Source organism: Sitodiplosis mosellana, unplaced genomic scaffold, assembly GCF_009176505.1.
Source record: "Sitodiplosis mosellana isolate CC-2019 unplaced genomic scaffold, AAFC_SMos_1.0 Smas_scaffold_6062, whole genome shotgun sequence".
Taxonomy (NCBI): Eukaryota; Metazoa; Arthropoda; class Insecta; order Diptera; family Cecidomyiidae; genus Sitodiplosis; species Sitodiplosis mosellana.
The window spans coordinates 505,214-518,946 of record NW_022601303.1 but is presented as its reverse complement, the minus strand read 5'-3'; the positions used below and the strand labels follow the sequence as shown (position 1 = coordinate 518,946).

The following is a 13,733-nucleotide window of genomic DNA, read 5'->3' as shown; positions in this document are numbered from 1 at the left end:
GTCGTTTCAATATTTTCCACAGCGATTAAGATTCTTTTTTAAGAAAGAAAAATAATTTATTTTCCCATCAATTGAACGAAATTGAAATGGTATTTGCGATGGAAGCTCGTCGTCTTTTGTTCAATCGAGGTCTTTTGACTCAGGTAAATGTGAAATATAAATCGAAACGCCTTTGTTTTTGTTCGCACACACTTTTTCACACCATAATACATTGGATATATCATATGAACGGGAGATATGATTGCATAACGTGCTCCGATCAAGTGTTTTTGTGTGAAATTTTTTGTTTTTGATGCTCGGTATCTAAATTTTGGCTTCGTCATATTTTCTGAAAGGAAAAATTGCGTTTTAGCCTTGATGATGCAATTGGAAGAAATAATTGTGTCTAATTTAATATGATTATCGAAATTGCGTTGTTGTGCTTTGACATCCATTTATCTAGATTGTTCGATTTTCATTGTCTAAACAGATTCGATACCTCAATACGTCGTCATCGGATTCAGCGGCCGCTGCTGAACCAGCATCAGCCAAAAAACCACGCATTAAAACATTCGAAATTTATCGATGGAATCCAGATAAGCCCAATGAAAAGCCACACATGCAAAAATATGAAATCGATTTGAACGATTGTGCACCAATGGTCCTGGATGCATTGCTAAAAATCAAGAACGAAATCGATCCAACGTTGACATTCCGACGATCGTGTCGTGAAGGCATCTGCGGCTCATGCTCTATGAATATTGGCGGCACAAATACATTGGCCTGCATCAGTAAAATCGATACAGATCTGAGTAAACCAAGCAAAATCTATCCATTGCCTCATATGTATGTGGTTCGCGATTTGGTACCTGACATGAGCAACTTTTATAAACAATACACCTCAATTCAACCATGGTTGCAGAGAAAGTAAGCATTGGTTCTTTTTTCCTTTCATTTGTTTTTCGTCTTTTTTTTTTAGCAATAATTTGGTATTTTTGTACTATGAAAGAATGATTTTTGTGTTTTGAAGTGATTTTTTCGGGATTTTCAAGGTTTTTCCTTATTTTTCTTCTATTTCTTCATTTCTTTCCTTTTTTTTCTTTGAATTTTTTGGGGAAAAATTAAAATTTCTCGAGATTGGTAGGCATTTTACAATAAACCATACCAATTTCAATATTCCTAAAATTATTTGAATACCAAGAATTGATGAATTATCAAAAAAAAAATGTAGCAGTTTATGTGTTTACAAATGAAATTTTTGGCAAAGATGTAGAAAAAAATCAATTATTTCAAGAAATTGTTCATCTTCAACTTCATTTATTCATTTTTATGATATCTATAATTTTTCATTCGGTTCATTTCGTTTGCTTTGCTTTGCTTCAAAGTGATTTTTTCTGCTTCAATTGAAGGCAATTATTGCTGTCAATTTTTTTTAAATCAATAACTATTTAATTACGATTTAATCAAAAACCAACTAAAAATACCCTGAAACGATTGCGACGCAAATTGATATATAAAAATTACGTTCATTTTTTCATTGCAGGAACAATGAGAAAAAGGGTGATGCGCAATACTTGCAGGATGTTGAGGATCGTAAACAGCTTGACGGTTTGTATGAGTGTATTTTGTGTGCATGTTGTTCAACCTCGTGCCCGTCATACTGGTGGAATGCGGACAAATACTTAGGCCCAGCCGTTCTTATGCAAGCTTACCGTTGGGTAATCGACTCACGTGATGAATCGACCGAAGAGCGACTCAATCGTCTCAAGGATCCATTCAGTGTCTATCGATGCCATACAATTATGAATTGCACAAAGACATGCCCGAAGGTGAGTGTCATGACGACATTTTTTTCTCTCGAGAACTTTTCTTCGCTGAAAAATACTCGCAAATGCCGTTAATTTTTTAATCTTCTTTGTTTTCACATCTTTTTTCGTTAATTTCGTTCGTTCATTTTCGAGAATTCATTTCCGAAATTTTCTATGTTCATTTTATTCAATATTTCCTTCTGCTCCACTTTTTCTAATTTACTCCATTTTTCTCGTATCATTTTCCAGGGTTTGAATCCAGGTCGTGCGATTGCTGAGTTAAAGCGACTTTTGTCCGGTTTGAACAAGAAGCCCGAACCAAAATTAGAAACAGCCGCACTGCATAAGAAATGAAGTGTATAGAAATCAAAGTAAAAATAGCCAACCGATGAACCATTCAATCCGATTATTTTTCGTTATCGACCCCGATTAATTTTTCTGGATCCAGTTTGATTGCGGTGCTTCTTCTACTCGTTGTAAAACATCCAAACACCCGCCGCCGCTGGTTTATGCAAATTCAATTCAATGAATTTGCCACACAGTTGTAATCGATTCGTTTTTATTTACTAAATAAATAAGTATGGATTTCTTGTTTGCTATGAACGATTTAGCATTTTTATTATGATTTTTTTCCTTTTCATCTCAGGATTTTTTTTTTGATATCTTAGATCAGCATTTTTGTTTCAATGCAGGGTCGTTTTATTTCCTTTTTTTGAATAAATCTCATGCAATCTTTGTTACAAATGGCATTTTTCAGTTCAAAATGTAAATTTCCGAACTTGAATTCAAAACAGCTGAAGTTTAATTTCAAATGGTCATCTCATTTTGTCACTCATTTTGTTTTTCAATAAAAAAAAACACCAAAACTACATACGATTTGGTTTCATTTTTGATGTTGAGATTTTTCTATGAATTTGAAACATGGCGATTTTTTGGCGGGTTTAACGATTTTTCTCATGATTTTTATTATTCTTCAGTCCATCAGATTAAGTTGTTCTTCAGTCAAAATGAGTTTTCAAATTGTTCGAAATTCTTCTTACTCCAATCACGAACACCTCTCCTTAATAATAAGCAAAAAAAAATAATGGCTTCGGCGTACAAAAAAAAGATTGGTTCAGTGTCTAGTAGTGTGTCTTGAATGTGTGGAAAGTTTCGAAATTCCACTAAAAACTTAACATTTTTTGGAGTCTAAGTGTATTTTTACTCAATGTAATCTAATTGATTTAAAAATGATTGAGATTGTGTTTTCAAATCATTGAATAAAGATCGAGACCAAACATATTTTCTATTTTTCAACACGAAACCACCTCCAATTCTACCTGATCCACTTTTCGATGCATATAACCGAAATACGTAAATCACGGCAATCGGCAAACATCATCGGCGCTGCTGCGCTGTGTTTACTCAATGACGTTTCAACAGTCAGTTTGACAATACCGACCCGAAATCATATGAGATAAACAAGTGATGAACAAATGAATGTCAATAAAACCGTGTTGATGCGAATACCACGAAAATTACTTGAATAATCATCGAAATTCGGCACAAAATTGTGAGTTCATTGTTTCAAATGTTTCAGATAAAATGTTCAGTTGCAACATTCTTGCTCATAAATTACCTCTGCGGCATTGCTGGTGATTGTGGTTGTAATAAATTAAGTCGTTCCAAATATGGAAAAAATGCGGCAAGTTTTGAAAATGAAATTTCAAGTGGATCTTGTGCTAAATCAGCAAAATTATCGGATGATGACATGGTAAAAATTACCGGAGGTAATTACATAGTGGGCACAAATGAGCCGATATTCCAAAGTGATCGCGAGTCACCGGAACGAACAGTGAGCCTTAATGAATTTTACATCGACAAATTTGAAGTGTCAAATGCGGAATTTACGGAGTTCGTCGAAGCGACAAAGTATGTGACCTATGCAGAGAAATTCGGCGATAGCTTTGTATTCCAAGGTCAGTTGTCACATGAAACTAGGAACGCTTATAGCAAGAGCCGGGTGGTGAGTGCACCTTGGTGGTATAAAATCAATGGAACCACCTGGAAACATCCGGAAGGAGTGGGATCATCGATCGATGACCGAAGGGATCATCCCGTCGTTCATGTTTCGTGGATCGATGCCAACGCTTTTTGTGAATGGAAAGAGAAACGCCTGCCAACCGAAGACGAATGGGAAGTGGCCTGTCGCGGTGACAAAAAACGTAAACTTTATCCATGGGGTAATAAACTGAATCCGGGAGATAAACACTGGTAAAGGAGCTTTTCTTTTCCCAAGAAAAAGTGTGAAATTTATTTTGAATCAAACAAATACGATCAAAATGCAGCGTAACATAACAAAACCACCAAATTTATAACAAATTTTCCCTTCAATCAGGTTAAACATTTGGCAAGGCGAATTCCCTGATGGAAACACTGCGGATGATGGTTATTTATCCACGTGCCCGGTTGATCGTTTCAAACAAAACGATTTTGATCTGTACAATATGGTAGGAAATGTGTGGGAATGGACCGAGTCAAAATGGAATGAGGATGCCGATGAAACTGATTCTGACACAGTAGAAAGAGTGAAAAAAGGCGGCTCATATCTTTGTCACAAATCATTTTGTTATCGCTATCGCTGTGCAGCACGATCATCTAATACGGCTGACAGCTCCGCTGGAAATCTGGGTTTTCGATGTGCCAAGAGCTGAAACATTCCTAACTTTTTGTTAGAAAAATCTCATGCATTGCTTAAATTGTACATCATAATTCATTCTCAAATTAGCTGAATTCATCTTCTTCTCCACTAGACCAATTTTCTTCGACTTTTTAGTTTCATTGTGATTCATTTTCAATTTGTGAACTTTGGAATTCCATTAAAAATTGTATCAATCAACTAGCAAAAAATGACATCTCTGCCAAAGTTGAAATTTTTAAAACAATTGCTTCCAACTGCGTCAAAGTTCAAATGTCCAACGTTTTTTTTTTTTTTAATAAAAGCAAAGTGTAAAATTTTCAAAGCAAAATTGAATCATTTTCAAATTCATTTTGGGTGATGGAAATGAGGTTTTTTTTACATTGATTATTGCACAGAATAAGTGAATTGTATAAAATTAGTCAAAGAAATAAACTAAGAACATTATTAAATTCGGGAAATAAATCAAATTAACAAACATTTTTCGATTTTTTCTTCGTTGTAACCAATTTTCATCAGTTGACGAATCAGTCAATAGCTGGAGAATAATTTTCGCAAAACAAAACAAATGGAATCGCAAAAGAGGCATTTTTTGGTAAGTAACGACCTTTTAAAATGAAATTCACTCGATTTGTCCTTAAACATGTCCAGAAAAAATTCCTGCAAAAATTAAATTTTCGATCAAATTCTATTAGAATAAAAATTGCATTGTCTTTTTTCACGGAATTGAAAGAGTTAAAGAAAAACCTTGAAACATCAATTCAAGTCACAAAAATGAGCGATAATAATCATCGACCAAAAAAACAGAACAAAATTCTAAAAAAATAAGACTGAGAGAGAGAAATTCCAATGAAAAGAAGTAACTTGAAAGTAATTTGGAAGTAAATCAAATTCTGAAAGCGAAAGAAAAAATTGCGCCAAAACCCTATCAAAAAATTCTCATGATTCGTCATAAATCTGCATTTACAATGAACTAGCGTGCAAACGTTCATATTTCCGTGTTCACTGTAATCGAATAAAATAGGCCTATTCTAAATGACAGTTCTACCAACTACTGAGTCATGTTGAGACGGTCGCCGTTCGGTTTGGAATTGTGTCCGCCGTGCCGATGTGTGTCGTAACGCATTCATGCCTTCAGTGCACAACAACGCAGGATAGTGTGTCTGGTCGTACGACTGAGTAGCAGCGTGTGTTAGTCTAAATACTGTTGGCGTAATGTGCACAAAACCGAGACTACCCAAAATTATGTATGTGTGTATGTGATCGTTATGATGCGGGACAGTACACACGCACACAACTAAACCAAAGAGAAGCGTAAAAAAAAATTCGATTTCGGGGCACCGCATCCATATACACATCGTTCGTCCGTTGGAAGTAAATCGCGTCGACATTTTAATTTAGCAGCAAGCACTGTGTGTTGAACATCGTCGCCAACGAAAAGGGAAGCGACAGTGAAAAGAATATCGTTTGGATACACCGAAACTAAAATCGAAACAAAAAAGTGTGACAAAGTAAAAAAAAACAGAGCTAAACGAAAAAAAATTCCATAAATTATTGTGTTGTAAAAGGTAAATTTCGATTGAACTGAATCGTTTCTAGTTTTCTCAACGGAATAAAGCGTAAATTAGTTTGATATCGGTGTGTTGTTTCTGGTGAAGCCATTAAATTGAAGGCAAATGAAAAAAAAAGGTTATTTATTCTCCGGCACTCACGAAAACTACAGCAACGAAACGAAACGAAACGAAAAAAAAGAGCGGCAGCAACGACGACGACAACAACGACGGCAGCAACGAAAATTAAGACGAACAACCGTTCGCGCATTATTTTTGTCTTGATTTGTTGCTATTTTTTTTCATTATTTTGTGGGCCCAACTCGTTCTTTCCTACAGTATATCCGTCCGAGAAATTGTAGTTGAGAGTCTCTTGGCGTGTGTGTTATTTTTTTTTTTATTTTGTGTTGTTGTTGTGTTGAGGTACGCATTATTCTTGAAAGCCGACTAGCAGTGAGAGAGCTGTACAGTCGATAGTGTACACAGTACCCAGCAGAGAGAAAATTGTTCATTTTTTTCAGTGTATTTTTCATACAACGCAAATAGTGCGACGCTCTTTAGCTCGTGTGTTGTCCTCAACTTGAAATCGGTTGTGTGTCTCTGTGTGTGCGCTTCGTGTGCGTCTGTATTTGTGTATCGATGTGAGTGTGTGCCTGTTTGAATGCCGCATTTTGTTTAATGTAACGGTGATAAATTCTCTCTTTCTCACAGTTCTATTCTCGTTGTCTGTTTTGAACAGTGATTCGTATGCAAAGCCAAACGAATGAACATTTCTGGTGGCTTAGCAATACTCACACACACACGACCATTGGGACGGTTTGTGTGCTTGTATGGTTCATTTAAAGAGCTCTCTGTGTGTAATTGAATGGAGAGTGAATTCTCATTTCATGCCTGTTCTTTTATTGTTGAGGCATTTAATAAACGTCCCGAAAAAAAATAAAAATAAAAGAAAACCTACAGCACACCCAATTATCCGGCATTTGTTCATGCATTCTGCGGCCCTCCTTCTTCTTTTGCTTCTCATTTCGTTCATACACTTATGCAGCACACATACCAGCCATCATCAAACGCGCATCGCATCAGCTCTCTCTCTCGTGTGTTTATATTTATCATCATTTTTAGTGAGAATCGTTCAACGTGCACATGCATTTTTTTTTGTGTTTCCAAGTTGTGCACGAGAAGGAAGTGAGTCGGTTGCATTTATCGAATTTTAAGTTGATGCGTGTGTTGTTTTTTTCTATTTTCTGAACGTTATTCGCCTGATGTGTGCGAGTGTTTGTTTTTAATGAAAGATTCAATCGTTTTTTTTAAAGGTTTAATTCCGTTTAATTGGTCGACACTCTTCAATTTTGCTTAAGTGGAGAAAGAATAAGTGTAAATGATAGTAAAAAAAAATTAATAAACTTCAGTCGAAACAACTCACACACACATACACACCCGATCGGCATAATTGTAAGTTATATTGTTGTTGTACAAGCTCTTTCACATACCACCATTACTATGCGACGCTCATCGATAGTTACTCTTCTGGTTTTTGTTGTTGTTGTTGCCGTTCAATCTTTCAATTTCTTTTCCATTCGAGTGCAATGATGGGAGAAAGAAAGAAACCAGAACAACAGCACCACAACGACTGGCGTGCTCGTCGGTATGCTGGGAAGTGTGTGCTAGATTGTGTGTGTGTGTGTCATTTCCATTCATATTAAGTGCATTCATGTGTACTATTTCGAGTTGTGTACTTGTCATTGCCCTTTAAAACAGCCAGATCGCGAGTGTTGATCGAAAGAGTCATGATGAAATATACAAGAACTCTCTCGTCTCAACCTGGCATTTCACTTGTGTCTGTGTGCGTGTAGCCCGTAAAATGATTGATTTGAAAAATCATAGAAAAATTTGAAATTCTAAAACGAATCATAAATTTGGTCGATATGCATTTCACCATTTCTTTCCATTATTTCGTTCGTTCAAATCGTTCGTACGTGTGCTACGGCTTATTTACACTTGAACACATTCCGTTGATTATGTTTAGCTGGCGCTGGACGGATTTAGTGTGAAGATAAGCATCGTTTCGAAATAATCGCATTGAAAATATGGAATTCCAATAGTTTACAATCGTACGAGAACAACTCTCGTTTCGATCGCGTTTTTAGTCGCCTTTTCAATACGACTCATTCGTCGAGTCAATCAATTCGATTATTAATAAGACAGCACGTTTCCAATTATATGCAAAACATTTGAATATTCAACGCGTTTTTTTTTCTTCATTTTTTTTTTCATTTCTCATATTAATGATTCAAGGCTATCGGGCGATATTTAGAATAGCAACGATATCGACTGCCATTTTTATTTTCTGCTATTGTCGTCGCCGTTGTTATTGTTCAACAAAACATAACGAGTTGAATGTGTGAGTGTGTTTGCTTTGAATGAAAGCCGACCGATACACGACACCGAAAGTGCATCATGACACACGATACCCAAACAACAAAAAATGACTACCAGATCATGTCGAAACTTATGTTTGTTTCATTTATCTCATTTCCCGCTGGCTTGCCACACTCAACTCAACACTTCTAATTGTATTCCATAACAAATACCTGCGGCGAAGATAAGAACGAACGCGAGCGACTTTTTTATTTCGTTCAGCTCAGGCAAACGGAACGTATTAAATATCATAACTTGGATTAAAAAAAAAAACACTACTACTCGAATACATGCGACAAAGACGACGAAGCATGTGTTTGTAAAATTTTGGCCGTTACAAATGCTTACGTCATAACGATGGATTCTGTTTTATTCGGTTTCGTTTGGGTGCGCATAAATCAACCCATGCTCTGTGTAATGTGTATGTGTGTGCTTTTGCACCATACACACAATTCTCAGAATAGTTGTTTATCGTCATTTTTCTATTATTGAATTTTTTTTTGCGGCCAAACACACAACACTCTGTTTGTTTGCATGTGGCAAATGGATAAGCAAACAAAAAATCTACGAATTTCGACATTTTTCGTTTCACTTCGTTTCTATTTAGACATAATTTTCACTGCGGTAGCCAAATGTTTCGCAACACTTTGCTAGTTTTTTTTAATGAATAGCATTATTTTCTCATATTTCGCCGAAATTTTTTTTTTCATTTGCGTTTAATTGTATGTTGACTTCTTCCTGATTAAGAATCTGTTTTTTTGAGATCAGCACATTTTCAGTACAAAAATTCTACTCATCTTCTTTTTCATTTGTTTTTGTTCTCGGGAATGAATACAAATTCGAGAACTACAAACGTCAGCCCATTTTCATGTCAAACGTCAGCCTCGTTTACATTCGACATTTTTGTCATTCATTTGAGTTCGTTCATGAGTTTGAATTGATCATTCGATTTTGATTCGATTAGAGATGTGACGATTAGACTGGAACTGGGTGATGTGCTTCAAATCCAGTGAATTCAATCCAGTCACTGGGTTCGATCAATATTACTGCTATTTTCATCCAATTTTAAAGATTAAATCGATCGAAATTCAGTTGAGTAGTAGAAGAATCGTTGGAGAAACTGAATTTTCAATTGTAAGTCAAAAAATGATAAAATTTCGTGAGAAATGTTGACATTTAATGAGAAAATATGGAAAAAGCGAATTCAAGTTGAAAGATTTGAAGAGAAAAATATTCAATATAAAAATACTGCAAAAATGTTCGAAAAATGCTAAGAAACGAATTGCTGTGAAAACCAAATTCCTAAGACCTAAGGATGAGAAAAAAATAAATAAGGAAAATTTAAATGAATTTACCAACAAAAAATGTGAAAAAAAAACAAAAAAATTTATCGAAAAAATGGATGAACCATTGAAAATGGCAAAAATCTGCTGGCTAAAATCAAAGTCAGTTGATATTTACAGCGTGAAAATTTCAATCAATGAATGAATCAGCCTTAATTAGCCACACACATTGCTTCAGATTTGATTTCGACTCGAGTGTGAGAGTAAATGGTCAGTGTGTCTATCTTGGTCAATAAGATTCGCGCGCCAAAATCGGTTTCAATTGAAATTGAGAGTTTGACAGTTTTGGCCGGTACGTGATGACGACACTATTTGAATTATTTCTCCCTCTCTGTTCGTTCTCTTTCTGTCTTTGTTTTTTTTTCTTTCTCTCTCTCTTTCTCTGACTCGTATTCTCCCTCGCATTCTCTATACTCCCTTCGTCACATTCATTCGCCGTAAAATCATAAATGGCACGCGCACATGCAAAATAGGAAGAATATCAATATCAAATCAGCTCAAGGTTATACTCTCTCACCACACACAACAGACAATGTGACAAATATGTGTGTAGATCAGACAGATAGAAATTTACTGATTAAATTACGTGACGAGCTGGAGATGAAGAACGTGTGAGGCAAAACCGATGTCTAATTCCGAAATAGCGCCAAATATTTGTTCGCTCATGTGTTTTGTGCGAAATTGGATTCTACCACAGCGAAGCACGCATTTGGATACGTATCGAAGCACATATCAAAAATGTCCGTTGCGATTGGTTTTGAAAATAACGTTGACAACGGAATCAACAAATTCAAAACTCAGCAGTTGGCGCATTTTTCGCGTGACACTACGTGATTGTCAACGTCACTTCGTCGACGGTTTTTTTTTAATTTCAAATAAAAGCACTGCGATTTATTCTATATTTAGGTCGATAGTTTTCTGTTGTAAGGCCCTTTTGAACATCTCTACTTTCGAATCAATGCTTTTGCCGTGTTAACTGTCTAATCATGAATATTTGCCGTCACACCGAATAAACGTTTTTTTTTCTCTCGTTCAAACCGATTTTTATTCGTCTGTGATTCATTGAAGCGGAACAATTTAAACCGAAACCATGTTCATGTCAATTACTACTTATGATTGATAAATAATTGAAAGGTTGACAAATTCAACTAAAATGTGCTCTTTTATTATAGGAAAAACATTGATAGCGTGAACGTTGCATAAGATGGAAGAAGAGAATAACAAACGTGAAACGCGTCGGTCGCGTTCGAAAACACCGTTGACATTGCGATCAAGTGTCGATCGTGATGTTGAAGTCGACGGCGAAAAGAAAAAAGTAAAAAAGAATCCAACCGTTGAGTAAGTATTTTTGGGATTTCATTTTTTTTTAGTATAGAATATCACATGGTATGCGCGGATTGAGTATTGAACCACCTCAGACATTTTGTCGATTTTCTCGAGGAATCCAGATGGCATGGACTTTGAATCACTAGACATTTAAACGATGTTCTCTTTTAGTTCCGGTGACGTTTAATTTTGATCACATTTATGTCAAGTTCAAGTAGAATTTAGATCATAATCGCTTCAGATTTCTGGGTTCATGACGAGTTTGTAGCCAGTTAAAACTCGCTTCTGATTCTGACTAAAGTCAGATTCAATGTAAACTTTAGCTAAGGTAAAGCGAGACAATTTTGAAATTAAAGAAATGATTTTGAGATACATCGAGCGAATTTTGGTATTGAACAAATGTTTTTTTCGGTAAATTGAGCCATTTCTGAGATAATTTAAGCGGATATTTTTGAATAAATGAATTTTGGAATAATTCCGACCAAAACATTTGTCACAGTAGGACGCAACTCGCCACTGACAGTTGTAGACTCTACGTATTAAAATCGTTCCATCAGTCTACTCATTGGCGGTGTTCCTTCATCTTTTCTTATTCTCATTATTCTTATGTAAAATCATTATCAAATTTCAACGTCGGCTTTAACTGTCAGTAATTTCCACTGGATTTGAACAAAAATGAATATCCAAATAGAAAATGTCATTCTCACTGGTGATGTCATTCGATGAAATATGAACTGCGATCGAATTGACTTCCGATCGATACCAGGTCGATAGTATCGACTCGAAACCAGGTTGATAGTATCGACTCGACACCAAGTCACATTGATTCTGTTTCAGGCCGCATTCGGAATTAAAAATTAAATCATGGCACGAAAAAAGTTGTCGAATTCTCGTGAAAATCTGAAAATGAAGTGAAATTGTCAAAATCCAAAATAATTCAATCGCTATTTTAGAATTGAAACCAGTGGATCTGGGCCAATTGTGACATTTTATTCTTGAAAATATTCTTTTTACCTGTTTATCTCTTTTTTTAACGAAAAATTAAGGTATGAACTTAATTTTTGTGAGAGAAAAAATAAATAAATGAAAATCACCCATCAATACTAACATCTACCTCGTTATCTCCCCATCAAAACGTAGAACAATAACTGAAGAATCGCCGGCCCCAGTTGTCACACAACGCTCCACACGCACCAAACGTAATGCGGCCAAGGCAACAAATGATGAATCGCAAACAGTTGTAAACAAAGAAACAGTTGCACTGATTGCAAATTCAGTGGCTGTTGTGCCACAGGCTATATCCGCCTCCGAACAAACAGTGACCAAAACTACAACGGTCATCACATCAAAATCCGTGAAATCCCTCACTGGCGAACAGTTACTGAATGAAAAGCAACAGCATCAAACGCAAACGATGACCAAATCATCTGCAGCCACAACCCGCTCCCGTGAAGCCAATCAAAACGAGTCAAATTTGTTGCTGGAACAGAATGCCAAATTGAAGACAAGCACTCCACGTGCCAACAAAGACAAAGATGCCAGCAACAACAGCAACAATAGCAGTTTCAACAACAGCAGCAGCATTACGAACGGCACAAATTTAGAGGATCATGTGGCATTCAAGGAGTACAAAGAGGCCGGCGAATATTGGAATAAATTCCCAAAAACCGATTACACATATTCAAAACTGTCACAGCATCGCCGTGAAATCAAACCGGGCGTGATTGCGATGCCAAATATGTCGCGTCGCAGTCTGGAGCATCATCAAACGCGTGTAAACGATATGGTTCGTCGTGATCCAGCCCAAGAGTCATTCTTTCGCAGTCGCTACGAGGCATTGACAACACTGCGAAAACGTCGCGCTGCCGACAGTTACTACGATTCACAGGACGAAACGGACATTTCATTTGGATTGAATGGCGGACGATCATACACCGAATCACGTTCGTTCTTCAGCCGCTTGATCACCGTCATCACGACATTCTTCTCGTCGACCTACTATCACGTGACCAGTATTTTCCGACGCGAACAACCGCCATCCATTTACTATGCTCGTTTTGCTGAACCGAAGAAGGGTGAGTGCAGTGTAAATTGGAAGTCAGTGATTGAATCGGATCATTTTGGCTTGACTTTCCTATGTTTTTTCTTTACCGATTCGTTGCCCTACGTTCCTTTTTCTCGATTCAATGGAGAAATGTTAACGGAATTTTTATTTTCAAATAGGCATCATTCGACGAAGCTGGTATAGCATCACAAACGCCTTTTTGGCCGTGTTCCGCTACATCTATTTGGGCATTTCAACGGTGCTGTACCTCGATTCACGGGCCTTACAATCAACATCACAAGGCAAAAAGAAGGGATTCCTCATCGGTCTGCTTGTTCTGCTGCCACTTCTCCTCTTGGGCGGTAAGTTGAACACATATTCAAACCTTTTTGTCCATCATTTAACGACACCATTTTTGCGGCCATTCAATTTTCTCTCAATTTTTTTTTCTTAATTTTTTCATGAAAATTAACACAAAATGGAAAATTTCCAAATTTTCTTTTTCTTGTCTAATTTGAGAGCATTTTTTGCATCATCCACGTTTCACATTTTAATACCATTTTTACTGATCATTGTCGTTTTTTTTTT

At 36.4% G+C, this 13,733-nt stretch overlaps 3 protein-coding genes across 6 annotated transcripts; all 3 read left to right on the top strand.

Moving 5' to 3' along the window:
- Positions 1-6: 6 nt before the first annotated feature.
- Positions 7-2,390, top strand: LOC129573348 (succinate dehydrogenase [ubiquinone] iron-sulfur subunit, mitochondrial). The gene is made up of 4 exons (XM_055453755.1): positions 7-143; positions 470-906; positions 1,523-1,808; positions 2,037-2,390. The coding sequence occupies exons 1-4, from the start codon at positions 87-89 to the stop codon at positions 2,139-2,141; spliced, it is 885 nt and encodes a 294-aa protein (XP_055309730.1). The 5' UTR covers positions 7-86; the 3' UTR covers positions 2,142-2,390.
- Positions 2,391-2,529: 139 nt separating this feature from the next.
- On the top strand, positions 2,530-4,944 carry LOC129573347 (formylglycine-generating enzyme). Of its 2 annotated transcripts, XM_055453754.1 has the most exons (3): positions 2,530-3,944; positions 3,999-4,040; positions 4,165-4,944. In XM_055453754.1, the coding sequence occupies exons 1-3, from the start codon at positions 3,358-3,360 to the stop codon at positions 4,478-4,480; spliced, it is 945 nt and encodes a 314-aa protein (XP_055309729.1). In that variant the 5' UTR covers positions 2,530-3,357; the 3' UTR covers positions 4,481-4,944. The 2 variants fall into 2 exon arrangements, with proteins under 2 accessions (XP_055309729.1, XP_055309727.1); XM_055453752.1 differs by having other exon boundaries at positions 2,530-4,040.
- A 581-nt stretch (positions 4,945-5,525) lies between these two features.
- On the top strand, positions 5,526-13,733 carry LOC129573354 (klaroid protein-like). Of its 3 annotated transcripts, none has more exons than XM_055453767.1 (5): positions 5,594-6,032; positions 7,328-7,466; positions 10,948-11,113; positions 12,242-13,176; positions 13,325-13,717. In XM_055453767.1, the coding sequence occupies exons 3-5, from the start codon at positions 10,980-10,982 to the stop codon at positions 13,597-13,599; spliced, it is 1,344 nt and encodes a 447-aa protein (XP_055309742.1). In that variant the 5' UTR covers positions 5,594-6,032; positions 7,328-7,466; positions 10,948-10,979; the 3' UTR covers positions 13,600-13,717. The 3 variants fall into 3 exon arrangements, with proteins under 3 accessions (XP_055309744.1, XP_055309742.1, XP_055309743.1); XM_055453768.1 differs by lacking the exon at positions 5,594-6,032 and adding an exon at positions 7,063-7,199; XM_055453769.1 differs by lacking the exon at positions 7,328-7,466 and having other exon boundaries at positions 5,526-6,032; positions 13,325-13,733.

Coding starts and splice junctions, on each gene's coding strand:
- LOC129573348 (XM_055453755.1), top strand. CDS start 87: ATGGTATTTGCGATGGAAGCTCGTCGTCTTTTGTTCAATCGAGGTCTT. Junction 144..469: donor ATCGAGGTCTTTTGACTCAG/GTAAATGTGAAA, acceptor TTGTCTAAACAG/ATTCGATACCTCAATACGTC. Junction 1,809..2,036: donor GCACAAAGACATGCCCGAAG/GTGAGTGTCATG, acceptor ATCATTTTCCAG/GGTTTGAATCCAGGTCGTGC.
- LOC129573347 (XM_055453752.1), top strand. CDS start 3,358: ATGTTTCAGATAAAATGTTCAGTTGCAACATTCTTGCTCATAAATTAC. Junction 4,041..4,164: donor AATCCGGGAGATAAACACTG/GTAAAGGAGCTT, acceptor CCCTTCAATCAG/GTTAAACATTTGGCAAGGCG.
- LOC129573354 (XM_055453769.1), top strand. CDS start 10,980: ATGGAAGAAGAGAATAACAAACGTGAAACGCGTCGGTCGCGTTCGAAA. Junction 11,114..12,241: donor AAAAAGAATCCAACCGTTGA/GTAAGTATTTTT, acceptor ATCAAAACGTAG/AACAATAACTGAAGAATCGC. Junction 13,177..13,324: donor TTTTGCTGAACCGAAGAAGG/GTGAGTGCAGTG, acceptor ATTTTCAAATAG/GCATCATTCGACGAAGCTGG.